The sequence below is a fragment of the Ips typographus genome, linkage group LG3 (assembly GCF_016097725.1).
Source record: "Ips typographus isolate SLU linkage group LG3, UJ_Ityp_2.0, whole genome shotgun sequence".
In the NCBI taxonomy this organism is placed as follows: domain Eukaryota; kingdom Metazoa; phylum Arthropoda; class Insecta; order Coleoptera; family Curculionidae; genus Ips; species Ips typographus.
Genome location: NC_138424.1, coordinates 15,565,174 through 15,589,109, shown reverse-complemented (window position 1 = coordinate 15,589,109; position 23,936 = coordinate 15,565,174). Strand labels below are relative to the sequence as shown.

At 34.9% G+C, this 23,936-nt stretch overlaps 1 protein-coding gene across 1 annotated transcript; it reads right to left on the bottom strand.

Annotated features, from left to right (window-relative positions):
- Positions 1-1,973: 1,973 nt before the first annotated feature.
- On the bottom strand, positions 1,974-23,124 carry Nmt (N-myristoyl transferase). The gene is made up of 8 exons (XM_081974719.1): positions 22,965-23,124; positions 18,080-18,336; positions 17,812-18,028; positions 17,634-17,750; positions 10,160-10,370; positions 9,957-10,097; positions 9,717-9,899; positions 1,974-2,633 (listed from the first exon to the last, which is right to left on the bottom strand). Exons 1-8 carry the CDS (start codon positions 23,051-23,053, stop codon positions 2,394-2,396), a joined length of 1,455 nt encoding a protein of 484 aa, XP_081830845.1. The 5' UTR covers positions 23,054-23,124; the 3' UTR covers positions 1,974-2,393.
- Between the last annotated feature and the right edge of the window lie 812 nt (positions 23,125-23,936).

Genomic DNA, 23,936 nt, shown 5'->3' with positions numbered 1-23,936 from the left:
AAGATCCATACCACCACATAAAATACTAAATTCTTTGAGATGAGGACCCATAATGACCATGATTATGTTTCCGCATCTACATCAAGTAAACTTGAAAACAATAGCCAACAGGACAGTTTGAATAATTGTTACCAAGAAACCATTGCATGCTTGAAAAGTATTGGAAATACTGGAGCAATTGGTTTGGACAACATTAATCAGACTATCAAGGCGAGTTTCCAAGAAATGATCCAGGTTCTCAAACGACAGAAAAGAAAAAGGGATGAAGATGATAGTGAGAGTGATTAGAATGTAGTTTATTAATACTCTATAATATGTAAATAATATAATATAAATAGATAAAGATTTGACTTTCGTTTACCTGATTAAGAAACCAAGTCCTTACATAATATCTATAAAAAAATTTAAATTAATCAAAATAATATTTTTTTAATTTTAATAATGAAAAAAGTAATAATTCTGGAATTTTGAACCTTTGATTTTACTTCCAGGCTGTGACCTCTTTTGTTTTGATGCCCCAAAGCTGGTCAAAATATAGTTTTGTTAAATTACCTGAAACACTCTAATACAGGGTGGTCCAGTTTTAAATGTCAATAATTCACCATTTGATAGTCCATCAAAATATACAGGGTATCCAGTAAGCACATGATCAAAAGGGTACTGTGACATTCTTTAGATCGAAAGGTGACGATTTAACGTAATTGTCATTAGAAAAGTGTATGGTTCCAATGCTATTGATGGTCAAAGTTCTTAAAAAAAATCTATTTTCGGAAATATTTGGAGAACGTTTTGTTGGATTTTAATGAAACTTGCTGTGGAACTTGCCTCTAAGTAAGGCTCATGGTTTGATGAAACAACCACGTCCATTTGCCTTTGGCAAGTGCTAAGTTCACATGGTCAAAGAATAAAGTCTTAAAAAAAACAATAATTAACAAAAACATAATTTTCTATTGACTTTCTAACTACCAGCCAGATCTCAAAAGCAGAAGATTCTAAAAAAAAATAGAAATTACAACAAATGTTCGATATGCCCACCATTTTCTCGGATGCATAGCTGGATCCTTCGAATGAAATTGAATTGAACTTTCCTCAACATTTCTGCATCATCCCGAATTACGTTCGCCTCGTTCTGCACCCTACGAATTAACTCTTCCTCGGATTCCACAGGTCTAGCGTAGACTTTATTTTTTAAGGCACCCCATAAAAAAAATCTAATGGTGTTAAGTCGGGGGACCTAGGAGGCCATTCGATAGGAACATCTCTCCCTCTCCTTCCGATCCAAGTTACATTTCTATTAATGTGTGGAGGAGCACATCTGTGCACGCACATTGAGAGGGACATCCTCCATTAGAATCGGCAAAGTATTCACTAAGAATTCAAGATAATTTTCACCATTCAAGCGATGGGGCAGGATATGAGGACCCAGAAGAATGTCTCTGATGATACCGGCCCACACATTTATGCGGAATTCCAGCTGAAAGTGGTTATTACGCCTCACATGAGGGTTTTCTTCTGCGTAATGAGGGAAATTATGTGAATTAAAAACACCACTTTTAGTAAATCCAGCTTCATCAGTGAATACAATTTTGCTGGTAAAATTTGGGTCACGTGAATGAATTTTATATTCTTTTTTTTAGCCCTGAGGATGACACCGATATAGTGTCGATACGTTGGCGGTAGATTTGAAAATTTGAAGACCCAAATACACGTTCAAACAAGCCGAAATACAGTGTATTTTTTCATTCTGTAGATATTTATTTAAAAAATGGTCAGAGGGCATTACAAAAAATAACGCCCTAGAGCATTATTTCTTAGATAATTGACCTTATTAGGTGCCATTATTGATGAAATAAGACCTGTCGGACATAAAATAATTAATAAACCTGTAACCAAGAAAATAAAAACTACTGCACTTACCTCCTACTTGTATTATCACGATTAAATAATATAAATTAAATAAGTAATAATCAAAATACTTTTTATCGCTTTTTATTTTTTACCTGAAACATTGTTTATCATTAAAAATATTAGCACTTTGCTGAAAGGATATATTAATTTACCTATTCCAAATAAATAGGTCCTCCTAGACTGTCCATGTTATAAACCGCACACTTTAGTGATAAGGTAGAAAAAAAACACAAATAAACTCTAAATATCGATGCTCTTGCAGAGCTATCAGCATAGTAACATTAGAAAAATGGTGCATAATGTTTTTTAGGATCTTAACAAATAATTCAATATTTGCGTACATCGCTACAGTTTCGATAATGCAATACAGTTTAGGATCAAACTGAAAACTAAATAAAATATAACACAGAGCTTAATAGACGTGAAAAAAATTACCACAGTTTACTAAAATCTATCAAGCCGTGGGTCTAATTTGCAATAAATGCTTATTGCAAAACGAGCCCCACCTGATGGGGCAGCATTGAAGGGCACTTCCAATTGTACAGGTAATATTGCAGTTTCCCGTCTCCTATACCGAATTTTAGCGCTTCTAGAAACTCAGCATTTTCCATCAGATCTAGCGCGTTAAAAACGTCGAAGTTGAGCTGTCTGGCTGATATTAAAGCGTCCTGCATCAGGGCGACCCAAGGCGTTTCCGTACTAACATTGTAAAAACTGTACGCTGCCTGTAATATTATTAAAACACGATTAAATAATGTTGATTTCAAAGCGGATTGAATTAACGATGACAAAGAATTAACGATTATTCAATCGAGTATTTATCGTGTTTTACTTACATTTGATAATTTTTGTTTTACTTACTTAATAATACACACTTCAAATAAAAAGTGACAACCGTTGGTCAAATTAATGTGTCAATGTCGAGTCAATCCTGTTTACATCGGACATCCATAGCATGGACGTCACCGTTTCAATTGGATAGAGCATTTCAATACTGTTATTTTTTATCGGATTGAATAAGCGGATTCAATTTGCTCGATATAAACGTAGTCAATGAATATTAAGAAACGGACCACTCGTTGAGCAAAAGGATTCAATAAGAATCTATTTTAGATACATATTTTTAAGTATACAGGGTAGTCCAGATGTGCAGGTTTAACATCATTACCTGCAGAGGAGCAGAGCTGTCGCATGTACCCACCAAAAAAAGTAATTGAATTACAATTACCAACAAACTCTAAAATGTATGAAAGTAATTCATTTTATTCAGTAATTCATTAATTAATTCAATTATCAATTGCAAATAATTTTAAAAAGTAGTTGAATTACCAATTAATTCTGTAAAGTAACTACTTTACAGGTTGAAGTTAATTCAACTATACCCTGATTATTATATCTTCAGTTGCACGTGATAAGACAGGTGATTCTATTGCCAACCGAACTTACTGGACAATTGACGTTTCAAGTTAAGATCGCAGCGCCAGTTGAACCAAAATCGGCCAACCCGTTCCTAACCTAAAATTATAAATAATATTGTCACACCCGTGTTAGTAGTTACGGTGCACACCCAGTAACCAGCACAGTCAGCAAGGTTAGCGTAATGAGGTCGCTGACTAGTATAAAAGATGCACCGTAGCTCGGCTAAATCACCGAACTCTGGGGTCATCCCCAGAGGGAGGTCACGAGCGACAGTCCGAACTTTCTAGTGCCCGGACGGCTCGTTACCCTGTTGCAGTGCCTTAAGTAAATCCTTTGGGCGTGTCGGACATAGGGGCACCCTGCTCGTATCGAGCGGGTTCCGCTTGGCGGCACATCAGAAGGCCTTACGCACATACACCCACACCCACACAACCCCCTCTTGGACAGTGTTCACTGCCTAGCCTAATAAAGAAGACATACTTGAGCTACGATCTTGTTTCTCTTCCTACGCTACCCCCAAAACGTGACAATATGACACTGTCACTTCATATTTATGAAACAAGTGCTAGCCGAATGGTCCAAACAAGTGCAAAGTGCAACAAACGGAGAAATGACAGCTGGGATGCCCGAAACTGTTTTGAAAACTGATCAGCAGAGGGAGTATCTCTTATCTTAAAACGCCAATAACATTGCATAGATATAGAAATTTAAATTACGAGCCTTAAAATATTTCTTCGTTGCTAGTTGGGTTTCCTGTCTCACCACACGAAAAAGGTTTGTTAGGAAAATGGAATTTCGCATTATTTTCAACTAAGTTGAAAAAAACATTAATCTAATCGTCACAACACAAGACCACTGACTTAGGCTCGGTCTTAATACCTAAAAACGCTCGGTGGAAAATCTACCACCGTCTTCAGAGAATTTAAAAAAGAACTCAACGACAGATCACAGAAAACAACAACTTAATAAGTATTAAGGTGAGTTTATAAAACTTTAACTAACAACTAACAATTAAGAACTAGCAACTAAAAACTAGAAATTAAGAACTAGAACCATCATACCGTTTATAAAACCAACTAAATTAACAGGGACAGATGTCAAAAAAGAAAAACAATGACATTTGCTTTTATCATCAACTACTTTTGTTGGTTCTTTGTTTTCATCCATGACTTGCTTGCTACGCTGCTCTCACTCAAATAAATACTTATAACCTCTTATTATCTATGAATATAACCAAAATAAAAACGTGAAAAAGAAAAACGTGCCCGTGAGCTGACACTTTTTGTTTTTCAACTAACAATTAAACTAAGAAGTTAAAAGTTGAGCAACTCTTAGTTGTAGTTGTTAGTTCTTAATTGCTAATTTAGTTTTTATAAACCAATACTCATGATTCCTATATGTAAACTTTTTAGTTTTCTAATTGTTAGTTCTTAATTGTTAGTTTAGTTGTTAATTTTTTTTATAAACTCAGCTTTAAACCTGATTTGGAATTCAGAAAAGAGTTTTTTGGTCAATAAAAATTGACATTAATTTTGACTTTTGTCATTCCAATAGGAAAGGTTATCTATTGTTGCAGTGAAATGGGTTTAATGGGTTTTAAAATGAAAACAAAATTATAAGAAATTTCTGTTTTGTTTGATATGACCAAGTGTTATCTCCTCCTCTAGAATATTTAACCAAGTTTGGTCAATATTAATAGAGGATGTCGCAACACAGGACTCATGGTTTAATCTAATATACAGGGTGTTTCGGGAGGGAAGGGAAATATTTTAGAAATGCGTTCAGGAAGTTAAAATAAGATAAATGAACCCAGGTTCTGGTGCGATTTAAGTGCCACCCTATTTTTAGTTCTTTTTTGATGAAATCGATGTCAAACTGTTTATTTAACTTACTTTTACCAAAATAAAGGTGGAAGAATCACTTTTGCACAGGAAAAACACTACCAGCGTGATTGTTGCACATTTTGTTTGGTGCCTAACAACCCTAGCAATGTTGTCAAACAGAACTGCTTTTCTGTTGAAAATTAGTAAAGTCATTCTAAAAATTGATTTTTCATTTCTTAAAATGGAAGTTTTCCATATTTTTTTTCTTTTTGAGATCTTAATACTTATTTATTTACTAAATAATTGACTGGTAGGTCGTCGACATTATTCGTGTATGGTTTCTGCAATGGTAGCGCAAAGCGAGCTGTTGATGAATATCGACGACGTTTTCCAAATCAAAGGGTTCCTAATCGAAAAGTTTTTCAAAAATTGTTTGCAAGGATCCAAGAAACTGGAATGTTCCAAGCGTAAGGATTGATTTTGAACGAGAGGAGGGTTTAGATGCTGAAAATGAAGAAAATGTTCGGGATATGGCTGAAGAGAATCCTGGAGTTAGTACGAGGCGGATTAGTGTTGAACTGTTTGAGAAGCTTAAAAAAAACGGTTTAATGCCTTTCCACGTTCCACCAATTCAAAGTCTTCAAGAAGGTGATTATGACTATGACAAGGTCAGTGGGCCTATTTTTGACCATACGCAACTTTAGAAACCTATGAAAATTATACGCAAGTTTTAGTTAAGATCTTAATGTGTTTTGAGTTCTAAATATTGTTCTGATGTTATATTTTTAGCTATTCGTTTGATTTTGTCCGAAATATCCGGAATGTAAGGTAGAAAAAGGTTTGTAAAAGGTAAAATTTGATTTTGATTTCCAGATGGTTTTGGATGTTCTAAATCCCTAAAACATTTATTAATAATTGTTTCAGGATAGTCATTTTCTTTTAGAACATTTTTTATGAAAAATTTTTCTTTATCAAATTGTTCATTATTGCAAATAATTTTGGCTCTATCAAATAAACTTTTTACAATACCTTTTCTTATCATTATTGGATGATTGGATTTGTAGTTTAAATATCTATTTGTGTCGGTTGATTTTCTGTATACTTTTGTTTCAAATTTGTTTATGTCTTTTTTGATTAGAATGTCTAAGAATGGAAGTTTGTTATTTTGGTTCAGTTTCTGTTGTAAATTTGATTGTGGGTTATATTGAGTTTAAGTGTGTTAGAAATTGGTTGAGATGATCATTACCGAATGGATATATTGAGAAAATATCATTAATATATCTCCACCAAATTGTTGGTTTATAATTAAAATTATTAATGCTATTTTCTTCGAAATATTCCACAAAAATATTAATATTTATATATTTATATTAATATTATTTAATAAAAATGAATCTACAAGAAACATGATATATAAAATTCCTTGCAAATGCAATCAATTTTATATAGGAGAAACCTCCAAACCAGACCAACAAACATATAGAACATATTGCCTTAAAATATGTTGGCAATCATGTTGATGTCTGTTTTCCGTTTAACCCGTTTCCGTTTAACTTTTTAACCTCACCCGATCTTTATCAATCTCGAAGTATCAAAGTTTGACGTAAATAACAACGTTTTCAAAATTTGTTGTCTCTTGTGATCTAATTTTACGTTTCTGCGGTCATCGTTCAACAGTTCACTTGGGAACAAACTACATTCCAACAACCTGCCATTTAGCCGTCGAATACTGGCTCCAAACCACTTATTCTATTCGATTATTGTGTGAAGCTTGGGTCTATAGTTTTATTTAATGATGTGTCCGCAGCACTAGCATAAGTAAGTATGACCATTTGCTAGCATAAGCAGTTTATCTAACCAATAAAAAACTTTGAAAAACGGCAATCATATCTCCACTATTACCCAAAGTTTATACACAAATGAGGAGTAAAGCACATTTGATAGCAAAATCATCAACTTAGGGTCTCTTAAGCACGCTAAAACTAAGCTACCCTCACCCTCAATACCGCAAAAGTGACGTTAAAACAGAAAAAACCACTGAAACCTCTTCAAAATGTAAACCAGCACGGTTCTGACATTAGATGTCATATTTGAAAGTAACATCATATTTTTCAATTATATTACAACATGTTCACCTCGATGACGTGCAACTAAAGTTATAATAATCAAGGTTATTACTACTCAAAGCTTTTGACACACATCCTCAACTCAGGATTTCCGAAACACGTTTACACTAAGCTTTCCTCACCTCAATACCCCAAAAGTTTAATTAAAACAGTAAAAACCACTCAGACTTTTCTGCGAATGCAATTCAAAATGTAAACAAACACATGGGTTTTTGTGCTAAAAACTCAAAATTGAGGTTTGAGACTTTGACCGAGTTTTTAACAAAAAAAAACCTGAATTCTTTTCAGACTTGTTTTAAATTGTCAGAACTCTCTAGGACCATTGTGAATCTGCCAGAAACCTCTAAGTGCTACTGACAACCTTCTAAAAAGTGCCAGAGGGGTATATAAGTGTCTTAAACCTTTCAAGAATTGTTTTAAAATGTCAGAGGCTCCTAAATACGACTGGAGACCTTCTAAAAATTGCCAGAAGCCTTTGCCGTGGTTCTACTTCTTAATTGATGGTATATAAATTTGGATTGGTTGATCATATACTATATAATTTATTGTAGCCCCTGCCTTGATATAACTAATAAGATATGATAATTTAAAACAGTTCTGGGAAAGTTTAAGGCAGTTGGAGAGGGTTCTGAAACTTTTCAGAAAATTCTCAGTAGAATTTAGAGGTCTTTGGCACATTCAAAACAATCCTAGAGGCATCTGACAATTTAAAACAATTCTTAGAAGGTTTAAGACACTTGTAGAGTCTTCTGGCCCTTTCTAGAAGGTTCTCAAATAGCATCTAGAGGTTTATGGTACTTTCAAAATGGTCATGGCCATTTAAAACAGTTGGAGAGGGTTCTGGAACTTTTCAGAAAATTATCAGTATCATTTAGAATTCTTTGGCACATTCAAAATAATCCTAGAGGCATCTGACAATTTAAAACAATTCTTAGAAGGTTTAAGACACTTGTAGAGTTTTCTGGCACTTTTTAGAAGGTTCTCAAATAGCATCTAGAGGTCTATGGTACTTTCAAAATGGTCATAGCCATTTAAAACAGTTGGAGAGAGTTCTGGAACTTTTCAGAAAATTCTCAGTAGCATTTAGAGGTCTTTGGCACATTCAAAACAATCCTAGAGGCATCTGACAATTTAAAACAATTCTTAAAAGGTTTAAGACACTTGTAGTCTTCTGGCACTTTCGAGAAGGGTTTCATATAGCATCTAGAGGTCTATGGTACTTTCAAAATGGTCATAGCAATTTAAAACAGTTCTGGGAAAGTTTAAGACAGTTGGAGAGAGCTTTGGAACTTTTCAGAAAACTCTCAGTAGCATTTAGAGGTCTTTGGCACATTCAAAACAATCCTAAAGGCATCTGACAATTTAAAACAATTCTTAAAAGGTTTAAGACACTTGTAGAGTCTTCTGGCACTTTCGAGAAGGGTTTCATATAGCAGCTAGAGGTCTATGGTACTTTCAAAATGGACATAGCAATTTAAAACAGTTCTAGGAAAGTTGGAGAGAGGCTCTAGAACTTTTCAGAAAGATCTCAGTAGCATTTAGAGGTCTTGGGCACATTCAAAACGGTCCTCTGACTGAGTTAAAGACGTATGGCAATTTAAAACAACTCTGGGAAGGTTTAAGACAGTTGTAGAAGCTTCTGCCATCTTCAAAATGGCCCTAGTGGTTTCTGGTAATTTAGATCAGTGTTTGAAATGTTTAAGTTTAAACTCTGCAGAAGCCATCATAAAAAACGACTCCCGCTGTTTATTTACGAATGATAAAAACGTCAAAATAATCTGACATTAGTTTAATTTTTCCTTCAATCTTCGTCTAATAAAGTGAGATAAGGGATGTGTCGCAACAGTCAGAAATTACTGAACAGAGACTAGAATGTTTTGAGTTATCATTTAGCAAAAATGTTATTATTTTGCAATCATTGACAAAGATAAACACCACAACAACAAATTGAATTACAAGACATTTATCACACTCGAAACACACCCCATAAGCCTCGCCTATCAAAGGAAAAAAGTATAAGCGGATTTCGAATATTGACGAAAACCACCTTAAAACTGTTAAAATCTAGTCCTGGGATGTAAATTTCTTCTACCTAGACGCTTCGAGTAGTGGAAGTTAAAACTCACAAATAAAAGGTTTTAATAGCATAATCTGCTAAGAAAGCTAACAACAAAGACCCTAAAACTGGTGGGCAGAGGCTTAAGGCGATGATAGGCTTCGAACAAGAAGCCTCAACAAGTCACTGAACCAACTATAGTAATTTCATAATCATTCTAATAGAAATTTTAAAAAAATTGGTTTTCATTTACGATTACTAATATAAACCAAAATTATAATAAATATCTAATAATAAAAAATTTGATCCATAAAAAACTATTTCCAGCAGTCCGTTCATCATAATATTTTTATTTTTTTTGTTAGAAAAGGAAAAACCACTTACCTTTAAAGTTTTATGAACAGGATGATGCATTATACTGCTTGGCAACGTGTAGTAGCTAACGAAATCGGTAATTTTACCATCTTTCTCCACCACAAAACTATCGATTATATTAGGTCGAGGCATAAACCAGTGTAGAAAATCTTCTTTGGTAAAATGTGGCGCCAAGTCAAATGAACTTAGATACTAAAAGCCAAACAAGTTTAGTTGCTGTGAAACCAGCGTCTTATAAAAGGTAATTACTTTGTTTAGCAACCGATAAGTTTGGTCCACGTCGTCGTGTCGTAATTTCCGAAATCCAGGAGTTACAGGACGCTCTGGTAATTTATACAGTTTCAGCGTTCTTTGCATCGTCATATTACGTGAAAGATGTGAAAATCTAACCTTAAAACAAAACAAACACCTTTCCTAACTAGGAACATTGAATTTTTTCGAGTTTTACTTACCTCTATTAATTTCTTTGGATTTAAAGATCTATGCCAATACGTGCACGTAGATACGGGCTTTGGTAACACAATGCCAGCAGTGTAAACTGCTTGAAATATTCCAGTAAGATTAACTCTACGGGTGATCTCCCTAATTAATACGGGTGCAACTCTTTTTGACCGCAGTTTCTTGTGCACGCACAAGAAGTTGATTTCCACCATTCTTTGTTCCCTGATTACAAACCGTAGATATTAATTATTACTTAAAAAGTTTAAATCCTTCAAGTGTTGGTTTCAATAAAATTAATATTATCGCGGGTGTTCCAGAAATTCCTGGACATAACAGATTAACGTGGGAAGTGAGGCTTTAAAATTAATACGAGTTACATACTTGTCCTCTGAATGAACGACAACATGTTATTTTCAAACGGTTTCTGCTTGTATTTTTCTAAGAAAACATTATGTAAGTTTAACAAACAAAAATACTGACAATGTCACTTATACCCGTTTGTACAGGGTGATGGTTTTCAAAAACTATACATAGAAGGGCTTCGGAAAAAAAAAATCTGTATAATAAATGTGGCCATGAGAAAATGCTGGAAATAATTTTCAGCTTTCTAAATCCACCGCTAAGGGGCGTTTCAAATACTACTAAAATGAAGAATGTCCCAAAAATTTAAATGGAATGGTATAGCAAAAATACAATAAACGTAATTGTTTGTTCTCGAACAATATTGCTATTTAACATTTGCTTCTATCTCTTTATATAAAGTGGTGGAAATGGTTCAAAAGTTGCTTTGCCAGAAATGAAATATCTCCAAACCGACTGATTCAATGAATAAAAATCGTTCAATATGGCGACCGTAAACGGTCAGAAAATCAGTGACGATAATGAATCTGCTGTTGCCCACTATTCACAAATCCACTCGTCAATAATAATTCAAGAGAGAAAATTTAAGTTTGCAAAAACTAACCTCTAACGGACCGAAAAGCAAAACAAACAAAAACAACAAATCTTTGCGGTTTTTAGCTAACTTCACATATCACCAAATATAAACAAAACTGATTCACGACTAACTTCGGAAGTTTCATTCAATTGCGCAGTAGGCAAATGTGGGGGACAAAGATGGCGACTTCCGTCATGGTTTGCTCGAAGGGCTGGTCGTAGAGACTTCGTTTTTGCGCAATTTTAAAGAGCATTTTTTGTCCTTTAAAATGTCCCAACACACAGGTTCAATTTAAGTTTCGGTCTTTCCTGTAGTGTGCGTTTTTCCAAAATTTACGCTTTCATTTTAGATATCTCAAAAAAATCAAATGCAATGATATTGCTTTCTACTGTCTATTCCCTAATAGAATCTATCAACTGTACTCTCTCTCTTCTGTAACACGAGATATCAGAGAAAAACCGCTTAAAAAGACCTTTCTTTAGTTGTAAACATTACTTGATTGACTAAATAAGATTAATATAAGTTTTAAGTAGGATGGTTATAATGTACCAGAGTTTCTCTATAAGATGTTAGTTTATTCGGTGTTCGTAAACTCAAAAAACAAACAAAAATGCTTTGAATGGTAACGGACTTGCTTGCACTAATTACTGTTATTATAACCAGCCATTTTGAAACATATAATAATCTTATTTAGTTTAGTAATCAATATTTACACCAGTAAAAAGGCGATTTAACGATTTTTTAAATTTTTTTGCCCTTTAATAGGCAATAGAAAGCATTATCATTGCATTTAATTTTTTCGAGATATCTAGGATGAAAACGTAAATTTTGGAAAAACGTCCTCTACAGAAAAGACGATAAACTAACTTGAACATGTGTTTTGAGATGCTTTAAAGGAGATTATTTCCTTCATTGTACCAGCAGCAAATCAAATTCCGAGAACCTTTCTAGTTCCACCAATGGAAATACTTTTCTACGTTTTATACTGATTAAATCCCTGGCTGCTAAAATTTAACAGTGATTAAACACCACCTACCTTTTTCGAATACGTTTTTTGAAGAAAATTTGATATTAAACGAAACGGGATTTAGACACTTATAAAATTTAAGTTATCTTCTTCAATATTAACAATTAATAAATCACTGTAACGTAGTTTCCATTAAAAAATTACATAAATTAAAATATTATGACGTCTGATTGTCAATCTGAAATGTAAACAAAAATATACATGGCTGAACGAAAATCTGTCGTCTGCTGGGGTGAGTTCAATATTATCATTAATTTCATCACGTTTAGTTTAGTATTTGTGTTCTAACTAAGGTGTTTTCTCGTTAATAAACTAAAATGTGAGTTTTCAGGAAATAATCTTGACATATACCCCTCGGCGTTCACGTTTTATCACGTAAAATGTGCATTGGTAGGTATTTTGCAAAATTTTTCTTTTAGGCAAATGGTTTCGACTAAATAATTCTTTGGAAAAAATCCTTCGACCTGCGGTCTCAGGATTTTATCGTCGAATTATTTAGTCTCAATCATTTTCCAAGCAAAATTTTGCAAAAAATCACCTATGCACAGTTTACCCGATAAAACTTGAACGTCTCGGGATGTAACCTATGAGAAAATGCTCTTCAAAACGACACAAAAACGTAGTCTCTATGAGCAGCCGTTTCCGAGATATTTAATTTCATTCAAACTTTGGACCGTCCCCACAAAATTTGATGAATGCTATGTTTTAAAAATATTTTCATCTTTCCGTCACTTACGGTTTAACCGGAAGTTGATGTCAACTTTCTTATTTTAATTGGAACACCCTGTATATAATTATATTTTTGAATATTCCTATGAATTTCAAATATTTTTTACGTATCATATCCTATAAATATCTACAACGGTTTTCGAGATATTGACGTTTGAAAAAAAAGTGTCATAACTCCTAACCAGAATGAGATGAGAGCAAAACGGCTTCATCTCAAGAAGTTAAGATAAGAACGTGCAAACCGTTTTGCTCTTTCTTATTCAAATTAGGAGGTATGGCACTCCAAAAACCAAAAATGTCATTTTTCAAACGTGAATATTTTAAAAACCCTTGCAGATAGGTTATGATACATAAAAAATATTTGAAATCGATAGGACTATTCAAAATATAAAAGGTTTAAAATAATATAAAAGGTTTTCCATTAAAAATAAGCAAGTTGACATCTACTTCCGGTTAAACCGGAAGTGACTGAAAGATAACAATATTTTCAAAATATAGCAGGCATCAAATTTATCTGCTTGCTTCCAAAATTACAGATTTCTATAAATATTTGATCCTGATAAACTTTTAATGAATGGTTTTGGGTGGCATCAATTCAAATAAAAGTCCATAAAGTAAATAAAAAAACAATATAATAGCTATTAATGAAGGGGATTATTATGCGATTTACAATAGTCGTGGAACTGCAATGTCCGAAACGGTGTTAAATCGCTAATAATCGAGTTACATTCAAAGCTTTATCGTACCATTGGCAACGGCGATGCGAAAACAAAATTGTATGTTATTTAATTTTTGTTGTCCCGCATTAAAATCAAGCAAAATTTAGATATTCCTGATAATATATTGGCTTCAGCCAACACTATAGGTTGAACTTGCTTCCGGAAAAATCGAAAGTCCAGTATGAGAAAGAATATGAACAGTTTTGTGGGTGGCGAAACCAAGTACAAGTTCGAGGTGCAGAAGAAACGGTGTTGCTAGCATATTTTGCAAAACTCGCTGCAGAATATTCTGCTTTGTCCTTATGGCCAAAATATTCAACAGTTACGAGCGACCTTATATTGAAGCAAAGAAAAACGTCGGATATAGAGCAAAAAAATCAAAGGTATTTACAAGAGAACAAATCAACGAATTTGTACGTTCTGCTCCAGACAAGGAGTTTTTGATGTTAAAAGTGGCCTTTCTAATTGGAATTGGAGGAGCCTGCCGAACCAATGAACTAACCAAGATGACCATGGAATATGTTGACGTTTTAGAGGACAAACTGATTGTTACTATTCCCGACTCCAAAACCCACAAGAAACGGAGTCGCGATAGTATCTGAGGGGAAGTCAATCCTGTGCTTTTATTTAAAAAGTATGCAATGTTAAGGCCAGCCCATGTTACTCACCGAAGATTGTTTCTATCATATAGAAAAGGGACATGTACAGTACAGCCCTGCGGCATTCATTTCTTCGCTAAACTACCTCAAAAAATAGCTTTCACTTGATAATCCTAATATGTATACTGGTCACTGCGTTAGAAGACCTTCGACAAATTTTCTTGTTAATACTAGAGGGAATATATTGGATTTACAAGAACTTGGTGGATGGGAATCAACGAAGGTTGCTAGAGGGTATCTAGAATAAAGTGTGTCCAAGAAAGTTTCCATTGCTCGCAAAATTCAATCCGGCGGTCTCCGGCAGTAATCCCTAGAGAACCGGATGAAATGGAGAGGAATGCATACTCGGCCGGCCATTAATCACCCTTCAGAAGACATAAAAGTAAAATTATTCTGTTATCGAACCTGTTGTCCTTCGTAACTAACGTATTATTAGTAACTAAGGTTTTATGAAGGAATTAGTACATTTATGATGTTGATAATTATTAATAAAGATTTCATATAAAATCGTTTTAATCTTCAATGATACGATAAAATTGCAAATAACGCAAGTCAAGGTGGAAGAGGCTGGTGGAGTTATGTTGTTGTATAAATTCTAAACTAGGTGCACCTCCAACATCCACACCAGGAATAACAAACTCTGCAGTAACATCTCAAATAGTATTCAAGTTGCGACAAGAAATATATGCTCTGAACAAAAGGAAAATTATCGGGGAAATTTGAGCAAAATCACCCCACACACAAAAAATCTAATGAAATCAAGAAAAGAAATGGATCGAGCGGACCAAGGATATAAGAATCTTAACAAAGAAATAAATAGGAACATTCGAAAAGATTTAAGAAACCATAATAACGAGCTAATTAAGAACACAATCGAAGCATGAAAGTTCTAAGATCCAAATTATCAAATGGAAGGTCAAGAATGGCTAAAGTAAAAAACAAGGAGGGTTTGTAGTTAGCAATCGAAGTGAAATAGTGACTGCAGTTCAGGACCTACGGAAACCTGTACAGTTCTAAAATCCAAGGCCGTCAATACCAAAGGAAAATACAATATGTGGGATCCGAAGAAGTCCCTGAAATAAATATCGGAGAACTGGAGATAGCACTACATCAAATAAAAAACAGAAAGAGACGCTGATGGAGCATGTAAGATTGTTGCTGAATGAATGTTTGGTAAAATTCCAACTAAGTGGCAAAATGCAGAAGTCATCCTATTATACAAGAAAGGAGACAGAAACAACATAGATAATTATCGACCTATCAGCTTATTATCGCACTTATACAAACTATTTACGAAAATAATAACCAAAAGATTGACGAATAAGATGGACTCATACCAACCGGTCAACCAAGCGGGATTCCGTAAGGGGTTTAGTACTATCGACCACCTGCAGACACTTCGCACTCTTATTGAAAAAGCCACAGAATATAATATAGCACTCCATTTGGCCTTCGTCGACTATCAAAAAACTTTTGACTCTGTCGAAACCTGGGCAATTTTAGAATCCCTAGACAATGCAAGGATCGACTCTAGATACTCAAAGCTCATCAAACAAATCTATAATAACGCTTCCATTCATGTAAAAATAGATGATGAGTTAAAAACCGACAGTATTCTAATCAAAAGAGGAGTAAGGCAAGGAGACACCATCTCATCAAAACTTTTTACCCTTGACTGGCAAGAGAACGGGATTAATATCGATGGAGTGCGTCTAAACCATTTACGATTTTCCGACGATATTGTGGTCGTTGCCAGCACAGGTGAAGAGCTGAAAAACATTTGGAAAACAACAAATTGGACTTGAACAAAACTAAGATCATGAGTACAGAAGACATCCAGGTGACCGTTAACGACCAACCCTTGGAGGTTGTCTCGGAATATGTTTACTTAGGCCACAAAATTCAACTTGGCATGGACAGCGTTTGGCAGACTAGGATTTATCCTTAAATCTAGTGAATTTTCTATAAATTTGAAAAGGAGAGTGTTTGATGCCTGCATGATGCCGGTTCTCACATATGGACTAGAGACAATGGCAATTACCCGCAAATTTGCCAGTAAACTGCAAACCACCCAACAGGCAATGGAGAGGGCTATGATAGGAATCACTTTAAAGGATAGAATGGACAACGAGGAAATTCGTAGAAGAACTAAAGTGACAGATGTTCTAAGGCTTGTGGCACAACTGAAATGAAGATGGGCTGGCCATGTGGCAAGGCAGGACGACCACAGGACCATAGGATACTAGTTTGGCGCCCAAGAGACCAAACAGAGCATTGGTAGGCCCCAGAGACGACATCCAGAATGTTGCAGGAAGGAATTGGACCCGGACTGCTAGAAACAGAAAGGCGTGGAGGGATTTGGAAGAGGCCTAGATCCAGGAGTGGATAAATACGGGCTGAGAAGAAGATAGGGTTATGTGAGTGTTTTTAATTTATGTTAAAGCAATTTTCTTAAAAGAAAACTTGGCTATAGTATTGAATGTACCGATTTGGTTTCCAGTGTTTCCACACATTTTTGCAATTATAGCTACACACTACAAGTGTTGTAACGAGGAAAACGCATTTGAAAGCTATTAATGGACAACGGCTGCCAAATCGTGGAAAGCACAAGCTAAATAGCGATCCTGATACCCGATTTGCATCCGACGATCCATTTGACTCATTCCACGCTTACGCGATATTTCCAGCTTGTCATTTAATTCAGTAGTTAAGCCTACCAATAATCTTCAAAAGGTTAATGGCATATGTAAATAATAATGACCAAAGTGTAGTACCTCACCAAAAAAATGTAGTAATACATAATTCCATATTCATTATTTGGTTCTCCTGAAAAACTATACTTTTTGCAGTTACGTCAGTTGTGTGAGTACCTACATTCCAGTTCATTTCATAAACTGAACTGTGTGTTATCCATCTGACAATCACACTTTTTGTAAATTCGTGTATGAACGATTCTGAGAGGAATTGAGTCGTTTGGTCAGTGTCCCAAATCCTGATATTAGCCTGTCTCAAGGTATTCTACCCGAGTCACACAAAAAAATTACTTACATGATTCTTGCAGTCAACCCTTTGCTCACGAGAAAACAAAAACTTTACGTTGGCAAAAGTAAGCGTAAGGTAGCTTTAGAGTGAGATAAAAAAAAATACTTGTCTTAACAGACAAGTTACCAGAACATTTTTAAAATATTTACAGCTTACATACATAAAAATGCGCTTAACAGATTTTATTTAAAAAGTTGTTCTAATAAACCAAATCACCTGTAGAAACGCAAATAATAAAGAAAAGCCATTTCCCAAGTTAATTTTCTGGGTTGTCCAGGGGTTTCTTGAACTCCTGATATAAATATTAGAAAATTTTAACCACTTTTGCATTGCATTGAACGAAATTACTGAAACGCCTACATCTAAACTTACTTTTTGTAGATATTGATCGTTGCTGGAATGGCAGAAATGAAACCAACCAGCCTTCCACTTTTTTCTACTCGAACACCGCAATGCCAATCCCTCTTCCAACCGGGAGCTTGCAACGCCCTAAATAGCATATTTAACCCATGAAATTATATTACAAACAGTGGAAAAAGTTTTTAATTACCATTTTAAAAATTCAGGTTGATAATCAAATCTGAACATGGCATCATCATCCTCCACATAATTCTCGTTCAATAAGGTGTACAGTTCAGTCAAAACCAGCGGATCATCCAGATGCAACGTGTCCCATTTAAACCCTGCAGGCAGCGAATAGGGCTCCGCCCTAATATCACTTACATCCTTGTCAGGCTCTATAGCCTCGTTGCTAGAGATTTTTTCATCTGGAACAACCGATTCAACTCCGATAAAAGTAAATTGTTATACACAAATACCCATTTTTGGTACGGGTTGCGTGCTCCAGAACTCGTAAGTTTTCTTTAAGGCTTCTTCGGGTGTTTTGGCAGGTTTTTGAGAAAGCGTGTACAACTCCATGGCCGCTTTCAGTTCGTTAATGGAAATTGTGTTGAACTGGTTGGACAGCTGACCCATTAGTCCTGGTTTTTCACCCTCTTGGTTATCCTCATTCGTTGCGGGTGCCACTTCATTCTTTTCAGATTTTCCTTTCCTGTTTCTGTGTCGCTTTTTCGAGCTGCGGAAAAAAGTTCTCGAATCATAAATGCATATTTCATTAATGAGTCAGAACTATCAATAATGTCTCGCTTTTAACGACCTTTCGTTACCAATTTGACGCGACTTGGATCGGGTAAAAAAGAACAAGACTGGCGTTCAAAAAAAACTTTTGTTGCCTTGTTTATTGAGTCATCTTCAGGGCAAATTTGTAAATTTTAATACTTGAGTACATAATCTGGATGGCTGTATCACTTAACATAACATATATTTGTGGCACCCTACAAATTCGTGTGTAAGTAAAAACGGTTGAATTAATGCAAACTTGCAAAATTTAATGCCGCCTTAAAATCTGAAAATTTCGATTACTTCCGGCGCGATTATTAATCCCGGCGATAACTAAACACCTATTTTGCTGACATCAATCTATGCCTCAACCTCGAAAAAACAAAAACTGCCATATTCTCCTTGAAAGAAAAAGATGAAGGTAAATTGTTCAAATTTTTAGGAGTAATCCTTGACAGCAGGTTGACCTGGAAACACCACATCACCCAATTGACAAAAAGGCCTCTCTTCGACCCTATTTGTCCTCCGCGAATCTCACGTTTTTTTTGTTTTGAACAAGTAAAACATTTGCTACAGTTCTTTTAAATGTCAATTAGTCCAATGCTCCTCCGCGGTGTTTGTGAATCTGCCATGATCCACTCCTCCCATGCTCCTATTATACAACTTTACGACATGTAGTTGTTCTATTTGAATACATTTCTTTTTGAGAATAACGCTTCACTGAATGAAGGAGGTTTATTCCAACTGCATTAGAACAAAATGTAACGACGCTATTGTCGTTCCATTTTATAAATTTTTTTTATGTAATCCTAGGTGCTTTGTGGAGACTTCTATAGAATTTTTGAGTCACACAAAGTGCTACCAGGGATGCCTTTTTCTCTGATGGTTCCGGTGCCAAATATATTTTTAGTAGCTAGATTTTCCAGCAGAACGACAGAAGAAAAAAAATTGTCAAAAAATAAGTGGAAAGCTGAATCATGCCATGTGGATCTCAGGAGATCAGCATATTCAAACACAACGGAAGTTCCAACGCCAAGTTCCTTGTACTTTATACTGATATTAGTAGAAGCCCCTTGATATGGCTCAAACCAATTGACATATCCTTGTCTTGTCGTGCCTACCCATAGCGAATTGGTTTGCCATGGATATACTGTTTACAACCATGTCTTCCAGTATATGGTACCATAGCTTCATCTATGCTATGTTCCTCTTCATAGTAGGCAAATTCCAAAAACTTTTTGTTCAGGTAGGTAAAAAGTGGCCTTACTTTTGCGGATTTATCTGTTTTATCCAAAGTATTGTAACCAGCGCAATGAATATGAGATAATATAAATTCAAACTTGTTTCTGGAAATCGCCTGTGCCACCATTTCATTGTGTGAGTATCCGTTGATCGCTGCCAAAACATTCTTCTTCTAGGAAGTGGAATGATACCACTTAGAAGTATACCAACAAAACATTTTAATTCGCTTTATATCGCGATATTTTCATTGGAATTTTGAGCGAAATAAAGTCTAAATAAAGGAAATAATGCGATATTTTAAGGAATACATTGTAGTAGACCAAATGTAGTGTATCAATATAACAAAATTCGTTTAATAATTAAGTTGAAACAATATTCATTACAATTTATTATAAAAATTTATCAATTTTTCAACATTTCAACTACATTTTTTAGGTCACGCTGTTTTTGACACGTGTCAACTAGACTTTACAGTGTTGCAAGCTCTAAAATTGCATAATCAAAGTCACGAGATGTGTGTCTTACAATTTCAGCTTTTACAACTGTCTAAAATAGTCTAAATTTAATTTACCAAGTTTTTAAAGTTTAAACCATATTTTAACGGTCACGTGATTAATTTTGACAGATCTCAACCGGCCTTTACAGTGATGCCAAGCTCAGAATTGCATTATCAACGTCAAGTGACGTGTACTTTGCAATTTAAGTTTTTACAACTGTCTACATTTTTTTTGGCAGTTGAAACTTTGAGACCACTTTTCTCCCCGACTGTACCAAATTTGCTATTGTTTTTTTAAGTTATTGAATAAGAAATTTAATGAGAATTCTAGAAATGGACTTAAAACCGCCATTTTCTTACTCTAAGTGGGTTTTACAGGCGATTTTGTTGGTGACTGTCTTTTCAAAGTGTGTTTTGGCAGTTCAAATTTTGACACCACCTTTCTCCCTGATTGTACCAAATTTTCTAGTGTTTTTTAGGTATCCAGATCTTCCTTTATGTGATATATTTTTTTCTTTTTTGACAATGAAATATTAGTTTTCAGTTTTTGTTGAAATTGATCCAAAGGCAGTTTCTGAATCCCATTCAAATTGTTCGGAATTGTTTTACGCGGATATTTCCACTTCACTTGAGGTTTTGAGTTTTTTTTAGGTTATTGAATAGGAAATTTAATGAGAATTCTAGAAATGGACTTAAAACCGCCATTTTCTTACTTCAAGTGGGTTTCACAGCCGATTTTGTCCCTGACTGTCTTGTCAAATTGTGTTTTGCCAGTTCAAATTTTGACACCACCTTTCTCCCTGATTGTACCAAATTTTCTAGTGCTTTTTTAGGTCATTGAATAAGAAATGTAATGAGAATTCTAGAAATGGACTTAAAACAGCAATTTTCTTACTCCAAGTGGGTTTTACAGGCGATTTTGTCCCTGACTGTCTTTTCAAATTGGGTTTTGGCAGTTCAAACTTTGACACCACTTTTCTCCCCGACTGTACCAAATTTTCTAGTGTTTTTTTAGGTTATTGAATAAGAAATTTAATGAGAATTCTAGAAATGGACTTAAAACCGCCATTTTCTTACTCTAACTGAGTTTTAAAGGCGATTTTGTCCCTGACTGTCTTTTCAAATTGTGTTTTGGCAGTTCAAACTTTGACACCACTTTTCTCCCCGACTGTACCAAATTTTCTAGTGTTTTTTTTAGGTTATTGAATAAGAAATTTAATTAGAACTCTAGAAATGGACTTAAAACAGCCATTTTCTTACTCCATGTGGGTTTTATAGGCGATTTTGTCCCTGACTGTCTTTTCAAATTGTGTTTTGGCAGTTCAAATTTTGACACCACTTTTCTCCCTGATTTTTAGCAATTTTCCATAGTTTAAACTGCGTTGTGAAGGTCACGTGACTGTTTTTGACAATGTCAACTAGCGTTTACAGTGTTGCAAGGTCAATAATTGAATTATCCAAGTCATGTGACCTGTATTTTGCAATTTAAGTTATTACAACTTCTAAATTTTTTTTTTTCAATATTCCAGAGTTTAAACTGCGTTTTGAAGGTCACGTGACTGTTTTTAACAATATCAACTGGTCTTTACATTATTTATATTACAACTTTAGGCTTTTGGGTCTTCATAATTTAGAAAAGCAATCAGGTACCCTGAGAACGTTATTTTTATTGAATCATTAATCCAAGCATTAATCCTTATGACATTTTGAACCTTGTGTGTGTGTGTGTTGGGTCAAAACGTCATGTACAAATTGTAAAATCAGACATGCTACTTAGGCCGCATTCGTTTTCAAGCTCCATGGAGCGAGAAGAGCATTTTTGACGTCACGATGACGTAATTTAGCAAAACTATAATTTAAGAAACTGTCACATTACGTCATTGTGACGTCAAAAAAGCTCTGCTCGCTCCATGGAGCGTGAAAACGACTGCGGCCATAATGAATCTTACCTAAAAACTATCATGTGACCAAAAATAATTCAAGGTTGTAATTCATCAATACCAATGGCCTTATAACTAAATTTAAGAATGCCACAAATGTGTAGGTACGCATTTGAAGGCATTCTGAGGCAGTTAAAACAATTTTAAAGACATTTCGATGTATTTCAAGGCAATGTGAGACATTTTAGGCAGTTTTAAGGCATTATCCCTATGAGGCATTTTGAGCAATAAGAGAAGCATTGTGAGGTACTTTAAAGGAATTTCAAGGTATTTTACATGCAAAACGGCATTTTGATGTACAAAAAATTATTGGCGGTTTACCCCTCCGTAGAAATAGTCTAGTCCTAGCTTTATTGTTTCTCAAAACAGATGCAGACATTTAAACCATTAGACCAACAAAGTAAACCCTCCAGAAAACGTCTGCCCTTCACAAAATTAACATTGCAATCCTAAGTGAAGTTTAGCCCTTATAAACTGCAATGCAGTTTTATGTCAAATTCATCTTAATACTTCACCAAAGCACTATAGAATTACCAAATTGCCGTCATTAGAGAATCAATTAATTTAATAAAGCAACATTAAAACCTTTTACAGTAAATATATTGTAATAATCAGAGAATTTAATTGCAATCAATGATCACTCCAAATAAATTGAAGGTTAAATATGGTTTTTATTGTAATTCAACTGTGTGGCATCCTTCAATATGAAAATTAATTAAACTATTGAAAGCCGGCAAGTGACAAACTTGAAGACAAATACAAGTATTGAAGGGAAATATTGATTTTCTTGGAAAATGTAATTGCTGTGCTTCCAAACACACCTCCTCTTTCAGTTAAATAAAAATACCTTTGCCTGTATAATATTGTTTCCGAAAATTATATAGATACAAAATATGATTTACTGACCTCTTAGTTTGATTCCCATTGTGTACATTACCATCGATTGCCGTAACATTTTCCGGCTTTTCCGACAAAAACTCGCGTTTTTCAGACATTTTTGCAGCCCCCAAACGATGACAATAGAATGACAAATAAAAATGATGCTAGCAAGAATGAACGCATGCGTCTGTCAGTTTACAGACTTGAAGTTTGTTGTTTGTTTTGAATTTTTGGTTCATATAAAGCAGCTTCAGTCATATACTCATATACATTAAAAAGTATAAGAACAAAAAGAGGAAACATCTGTGAAAACAATGTATTTGCGACAACATTGCCGCAGCGCATGTACACTCCGAAGTTTTTCTCTGAGAGCCCCAACATTTGCTGGTTTTGCAACGAATGTAAGGATCTATGGAGAGTGCCTGCTCAAGTACCGCACGATGATGGTATAATCAGATGATAAACAGAGAAATAGTAAGTTTCTATAATTAAATAGTAGTTTTAAACAAGGAAGTTGAATGTGTAAATAGAGAGCTGCTGTTAACCAAACAACTGATTGACGAGCTAAAATACACAACTGAATTACAAAAAACAAGAAAATATGAAGAACAGCAGATAGATGCAAAAACAGTTAAGAAACGGGAGATAAAACCCGATAAAAAAAAGGGTCACAGTTCAGCAACAAAACAAACCAAACCGAGTCAACGGCGCACCCGCAGTCGCATGGGGCATAAACACTATAAGACAATAACAACTAGGGCACAAAGCAATAAAGAATGACAAGATATCTCTTCTTCCTTCGGTGCCGTGCCTGTCTTCAAGCGTGGGCTATCTCCATGACAATTTGGTTGAATTGGTCTCTATCTGTTGCTACTGGGAATAGTTGTTCTACTCCCAGTCCGGTCCAGTTTCTAATATTTCGCAGCCACAATAGCTTTTTGCGACCTATCCATCTTCTGCCTTCAACCTTTCCCTGAATAATCAGGCGAGGGATGTGAT